General features: G+C 51.5%; 1 protein-coding gene across 1 annotated transcript in view; it reads left to right on the top strand.

The window, feature by feature from the left end:
- Positions 1 to 7,500, top strand: part of jarid2b (jumonji and AT-rich interaction domain containing 2b) — a 163,296-nt gene that overhangs the window by 140,720 nt on the left and 15,076 nt on the right. The window contains exons 7-8 of the mRNA XM_083646949.1: positions 845 to 2,402; positions 4,592 to 5,148. Of these exons, the coding sequence (XP_083503075.1) occupies positions 845 to 2,402; positions 4,592 to 5,148 (2,115 nt within the window). The remainder of the gene's footprint in view (positions 1 to 844; positions 2,403 to 4,591; positions 5,149 to 7,500) is intronic.

Consider the following 7,500-nt stretch of genomic DNA (forward strand, 5'->3'; position numbering starts at 1 on the left):
TGATATCCTGTTCTGAATCTCTGCCTTTGTGTTGGGAGCAGTCTTGAGTTGTCATTTCCAAAGGCGCGCTGCGTATGAAAGTATAGTAATCTACATCGTTGATTGGCTCTTTAATGAGTAGCGCAGGTTTCCACAAATAGCTTCGGTCCAACCTACCAAATGTTTTATTGCAGTCAGCATGGGAGTGTTTGGCTTCGTGTGTGTGTGTGACGTGTGACGTGTGTGTGTGTGTGTGTGTGTGTGTGTGTGTGTGTGTGTGTGTGTGTGTTCACATACTATTTTTTTCCCCAACATTGTATTTATTGTTTTTCATTTATCACATTTAGACATTTAGACAAATTACAATACAAACATCCCATACATATACCACCTCCCTCCCCTCCCCACAATAGCACAACAGAAAGATAAACAAACATACAAAACAAAAACAAAAACACACCGACATACAGACCATGATTCTTCTGGGGGCTGACTAATTTAGCTTACACTTTTCAGTTACATCTTGACTCATGTACAGGTACTTAGAATGGAATACAGAGAGCAAATGGAATAAAGCAAAAAACAAAATGCAGATGAAAACAGAAATTCACATACTATTTTCATGTGGAATATTGTACTTTGTGTTACATATTCAGCCACTGTATTTTTGACTTTCAGATGCATGTGACGTCACCTACAATATAATGATGATGATGATAATAATAATAACAACAACAACAACAACAACAACAACAACAACAACCCATTACTATGTATGACTTATCCTGAGCAATGTAATAATAGCCTCCACAGTATTGATCTAACTTCTCTCATCTCCCTATCTCTCTCTCTCTGTCCATCTCAGGTCTCTAAAGTGAACGGACTGACGCGGGCGGGCTCGGCGCACGCTGCCAGCGGTGCCAAAAAGAGCCTCCCCAACTTCCGACTGCCGTCCAAAACTGTGAAGAAGTACACAGCCACCGTGTCCAAGGGCCACGTCACCTACACCAAAGCCAAGCAGAGAGAACTGGGCAAGAAAACCAAACTCAGCAGCAACAACAACAAACACCACAACAACAACAGCAGCAGCAACGCCGCCGCCGCCGCGGTACCGTCGTCAGCGAACTATCACAATCAGCACAGCCAGCCAGCAGCCAGCAGCAACGGGCCGGCCCACTCAGGAAAAGCAGCGGCGCCAGCAGCCCACCACAGCAATGCAAAAACCCGCAAACAGGTGCTACTATCCAACGGGCTGCACAAGGTGGGTGCTGCTGCCCGCCTCAACGGCAGGCTGAACGGCCAGCGGCACAACAGCCTGGCCAGGGAGGACCAGGGCCGGGGACAGGGCCAGGGCGAGTGTCCCGGCCGAGAGGGGCTGCGCAACTCCAAGAGGCGTCTGGAGGTGGTGCTCAGTCCCCTGGGGACGGGGGGCGGAGACCCCCTGATGGGGACAGGTGGCGGCCAGCTGAAGGCGAAGCCCTCTGTCACCGAGGCCAAGAAGCCCAAGCTTCAGCCCGCACCTCTGGAGACGCGCAGCAGCAGCAAGAAGGCGGCCAATCAGGAGAAAGCTGCCTCCCAAACCACCTCCCCCTCTACGCCACTCGCTAATGGACATGCGTCAGACGACACGCCCCCTCCTACCCCCTCCCCGCCCGCTGCCCGACTCCCACGTTCGTCCTCTCCACAACAGACCCCGCCTCCTACACCAGCAGCCAACACGGAGCCGGTGAACCAGCGACCCAAGCGGGCGTCAGCCGGGAAGCTGATGTTGATTCGACAAGCACAGCAGCAGCAGAGCAGGTCTCACAGTCGGAGCTCCTCCTCGTCCTCCCCGTCATCGGGCCAGAACCCCCCACAGAACCCCGGCCTGAGCCGGGCCGGCACTACCTCAGACCCCCAGCAGACCTCTGCCTCCTCTTCCTCCTCCTCCTCCTCCTCCTCCTCCTCCTCCTCCTCCAGCACCACCTGCCCCGCGCCAGCTTCCTCCACCGCGCCCGGACAGCTCAAACCAGCAGCGCCGCGGCCCGCCGACCGCGACAAGGAGTGGGAGCAGGAGAAGGAGCTGGCGCGGCAGCAGGAGCGCGAGCAAGACGTGGAGCGGGAGCGCCAGCGGAGCCGGCCCGAGGGCTGGCCGGCGCTGGGCGAGGTGCCCGTCTTCAAGCCCGCGCCGCGCGAGTTCCAGGACCCCCTGGTGTACCTGGACGCCATGAGGGAACGGGCCGAGGTGACCGGCATGTGTCGCGTGGTGCCGCCCGGCGACTGGCGGCCGGAGTGCAAACTGAGCGAGGAGATGCGCTTCGTCACGCAGGTGCAGCGCGTTCACAAGCTGGGCCGGCGCTGGGGACCCAACGTGCAGCGCCTGGCCTGCATCCGCAAGCACCTCAAATCTCAGGGCATTAGCATGGACGAGCCCCCTGTCATCGGTGAGTGAGCCCAAACACACACTCAACACATGAACACACACACACTCAACATATGAACACACACACTCAACACATGAACACACACACTCAACACATGAACACACTCAACACATGAACACACACACTCAACACATGAACACACACACTCAACACACTCGACACATCAACACAACATTGCACACAAGGCAATTCAGTCCACAGAAGTTCCTGAATTGAATTATTATTATTTAATTAAAGTTCTATTCTATTCTATTCTATTCTATTCTATTCGTATATACCTGTATTGAGCCTGGTCTGGTGAAATTGTGCTGGCAGTCAACGCCAGGGAAATTACATAGAAAATATGTTATCTAATGTAATTTAAACAAATAATATACATTTTAGACTAAAGATGAGAAATTGATCAGAAGAAATACTGTGACATAGTAGATCAGAAGCATGAGTTCCAAGCTGCAGTTCCCAGTAATTCACTTCCTTTTCCATGTACATTTACAAAAGGGCCTATTGTTGACCCGCTCAGCTCGGTCTCCTCCTGTATTTAATTGCGTTTTGTCGCTGTGTCTTTGCCAAGCCATATAAAGCCATGACAAAAGCAAGCCAGTTGGCTTGGCGCTCCTAGATTGCTATCTTCTCCACGGGTCTCAGCGGCGCTCTGAAAGGTTCAGCGGCGTTCCACCCCATTGTATCTCCCCATTTATAGATGCCAATAACAATGTGGAGCGACCCGGGCCGGGGGCCCACCGGGCCAGGCAAACAATATTTCCCCCAGATTGCCCTGTCACCTCCCATTTCTCACCACCGCGTCAGCACTTTATGAGCATTTAAACAGCCTCACTACAGACAGAGAAGACCGCATGCGTGTTTTGTGTGCGCATGTTTCCCCACACACGTGTGCGGAGCTGTGTGTGCGTGTGCGTGTGTGTGTGTGTGTGTGTGTGTGTGTGTGTGTGTGTGTGTGTATGTGTGTGTGTGTGTGTGTGTTAGGGCTGCACAATTAATCGTATTTTCATCATCATCGCAATATGAACATGCGCAATAAACACATCGCAAAGACTGCCTGAAACGCAATGAATCACAAAAGTGGTTTTATTTACATGCGTCATGCATTCCCACTCAGCATCTGATCATTTTGTCTTGTGTTGTAAATCCAGCATACACCTTTCCCTTGCAACAGTGCGCTCCGCCCCTCTGCCAAAGCCCAAACCCGCTGTGTGTAGTTTCAGCTAAAGTCAGTGTGTATTTCATTTCTTTATTCAGTGGGCATAGGCTATGTTTGGGGTCTATGTTAGCATTATTAAAGCAGAAAGACATAGGAACTGTATAGCTAATATGCATACTTTAATATTTGTTTATTTATCGCAAGTCGTATCGTCATCGCTATATTGAACAATGTTATCGCACATCGCAGATTTTCCTCATATCGTGCAGGCCTAGTGTGTGTGTGTGTGTGTGTGTGTGTGTGTGTGTGTGTGTGCGCGCGTGTGCGTGTGTGTGTGTGTGCGTGTGCGTGTGCGTGTGTGTGTGTGAGCTCAGTTTGTGCAGGGTGGACATTGCTGTTAGCCAGAGGGCTTATGAACCTGGCAGCCACTGACCCACAGCAGAGCGGCTTCAGCCCAGCCAGGCCACATCGGTTCCAAACCACTTCCCCAGCGGGAGCAGAAAATCACTTCTGCATGAACATTCATTAGCGTCTGTGTGTTTGGCATGATCAGGCGCTTCAGATCATTCTGAAAAGTAATAGTTCAATTGGGTCATTCCGAGTCACATGACCCGGGATGGAGGAGTTGGTACACTTTTGCTCGTGGAGCATATGCTTGAAGATGGCAACCCTCTTGATCTGATACCGATGAGGTTTTGTCACAATCTAAAGGACCCAAACATCTGCTTTGCGCGTTAAAACGTGGGGGGGGGGGAAGCAACTGAACTATGTGCAAACCGTTGGATGAGCTGGGAAGACTGGTGACAATGAATGCAATTAATACTGATGTCTTTATAATACTGATGCTTTTATAAAGTCATTTATATATCTGTTTTAAAGAGGAAGGGATCTATCTCAAATAAAGTATGATTTTGGATACCATCCAAATGGGAACAATGTATCTTTTTGCCATTTTCTATATTAAACCAGGTAAATATTCCACAACACCACAGTATGCTGACTGTCTCCCTTGTCCTTCCCCTCTGTGCAGGTGGCTGCGAGGTGGACTTGGCGCGTTTCTTCCAGCTCATCAACGACATGGGCGGCATGCAGCAGGTGATGGACCTGAAGAAGTGGACCAAGCTGGCCGACCTCCTGCGCATCCCCAAGTCGGCGCAGGATCGGCTGGCCAAGCTGCAGGAGGCCTACCTGCAGTACCTGCTCTCCTACGACTCGCTCAGCACGGAGGAGCGCCTCCGGCTGCAGGCCGAGGTGCTGCAGGAGAAGAAGAACCTGGAGCGGCGCCGGGGCCCGCTGGAGGGCCACTCGGACTCGTCGGCGCCCGGCGCGCTGGTGCTGCCTCGCTACGAGCCCAAGAACGGGCTGGCGGGCGGCGTGGTGGGAGGAGGAGGCACGGCAGGGAACCACCGTACCAACGGAGGGTACCAGAACAGTCTGAAGGAGCTGGAGGCTCAGGTCCGAGCGGGCCGGCGCCGGCTCTTCGCTCAGGAAAAACAAGGCAAGGAGGACAGGCAGCACGCGCAAGAGCAGGAGGAGGCAGAGGAGAACAGGGGCGTTCTCAGTGACCAGCACAAGTGTATTTACAAGGTGAGGATGGAGATGACCTTTGGTGTGCGTGTGCGTGTGTGTGTGTGTGTGTGGATACGTATACCTATATATACGTATACAGTGTATAGACTGTATACACATCACCTGGGAAGCACACAACCTCTCCCTCCCCTCCCCCCATGACAGATCATCTCCCTTCATCCCCCCCCCCCAATCCTCCCTCCGCTGCTCAGACACAGAGCTGCTCAGACACAGAGCTGCTCAGACACAGAGCTGCTCAGACACAGAGCTGCTCAGACACAGAGCTGCTCAGACACAGAGCTGCTCAGACACAGAGCTGCTCAGACACAGAGCTGCTCAGACACAGAGCTGCTCAGACACAGAGCTGCTCAGACACAGAGCTGCTCAGACACAGAGCTGCTCAGACACAGAGCTGCTCAGACACAGAGCTGCTCAGACACAGAGCTGCTCAGACACAGAGCTGCTCAGACACAGAGCTGAGTGGCTCGCTGTTTGCTTAGTTTTGTTAATATTGAACGTGTCCAAATTGCACCAAATTCGACACTGCACGTCCTCGGGTCCCCAGCAACACACCCGGCAAGTGTGAAGTCGATCAGACGAACGGTGCTCGAGTTATGCAAAGGACAGGCAGGCAGGCAGGCAGGCAGGCAGGCAGACAGACAGACAGACAGACAGACAGACAGACAGACAGACAGACAGGCAGACACAGACAGACAGACAGACAGGCAGGCAGGCAGGCAGGCAGACAGACAGACAGACAGACAGGCAGACACAGACAGACAGACAGGCAGGCAGACAGACAGACATACAGACAGACAGACAGACAGGCAGACCGGCAGGCAGACAGACAGACAGACAGACAGACAGACAGACAGGCAGACAGGCAGACAGGCAGACCGGCAGGCAGGCAGACAGACAGACAGACAGACAGACAGACAGACAGACAGGCAGGCAGACAGACAGAGAGACAGACAGACAGACAGGCAGACAGACAGGCAGACAGACAGACAGACAGACAGACAGGCAGACAGACAGACAGACAGGCAGACAGACAGACAGACAGACAGACAGGCAGACCGGCAGGCAGGCAGACAGGCAGACAGACAGACAGACAGACAGACAGACAGACAGACAAGCAGACAGACAGACAGACAGACAGACAGACAGACAGACAGACAGACAGACAGACAGACAGACAGACAGACAGACAGGCAGACAGACAGGCAGACCGGCAGGCAGGCAGACAGACAGAGATTCATCACATTAGTAGAGAGATGTGCAAACATGCGATATGTGGTATCAAGAAAGAGCCAACCATCTTTTTTTGAGTGTGCTTACTATTCTGTTGGTATCCATGATCTGGTTTTGTTTAGCTGTTCTAACAAGGCGTTTCTGATGCCTGATGTACACATTGTCTTGTTTATACGACACACATCAATGTGATGTAGACGTATAGCTTTGTGTCGGTGCCTGAGCGCTCTACAAAAGCTCCCTGCAGTCTGAGTCAAGAAGACAAACATCACCCCAGAGGTGTAAAGTCAAGGATCTTCAGCGTTCATAGTATCACTACTCACACTTGAGTGTGTCGATATCACACCTGCCACTTCTCAAGTGATGAAAGACGCACCTTATCTGTGGTGGGAGCTTAAGCTGTGGGGTTACAGCACTTTATGATTGCTTTCCTATTTGGGAGAATGCTGCTGCGGTGTGAATTCTAAAGGTGTTGTCATAATAATAATTCAATTCCCGTGAGATCATGCTGTTAACTGCTCTAGTTTGTGCTTTTGCAAATATAATCCTGGGTTGTAATAGCTACAGCTGGTTATCTACAGCAACACCTGGAGCATTGTAATGTGCATCGCAAAGGCTCGTAGTATTTGCTGCGAGGTTACATGTAGTTCATGACAGGAAGAGGAAGTGCAATTGTCTTTTTACCTGGCAGCTGTTCTGTTTAAAGGATACGTCTGGTTCTTTTCAACATGATTCCATGATGTTTTGCTATCAATGGAGACAGTATGTCAGGTATTGTCCGGCTTGATTTTTAAAGAAACTTAGAAAGCAGTGTGCTCCTTAGTCTACCGTGCGTCGTCCTCGTCCTCCTTCCCCTCCTCCACCTCCTTCCCCTCCTCCGCCTCGCTCATTTGTGCCGTCCATCATCATGTGTTGCTGTTCCCCCCCGAGCGTGTGTTTCACAGCCCTTCAATCGATCAATATCATCAGCCATATTTCACCTGTATCATCCTCATGGACATTAAATGCATTCAAATGACACTAGCAGTCGGTGATGTTTGTCCATGTAGTTAGAGCCAAGCAGATATCCTGCAGCAGCACACCGGCTGTCACACCGCTCATTAAATCATAACTATAAAG

This window comes from Poromitra crassiceps (assembly GCF_964638095.1).
Source record: "Poromitra crassiceps genome assembly, chromosome: 11".
Classification (NCBI taxonomy): Eukaryota; Metazoa; Chordata; class Actinopteri; order Beryciformes; family Melamphaidae; genus Poromitra; species Poromitra crassiceps.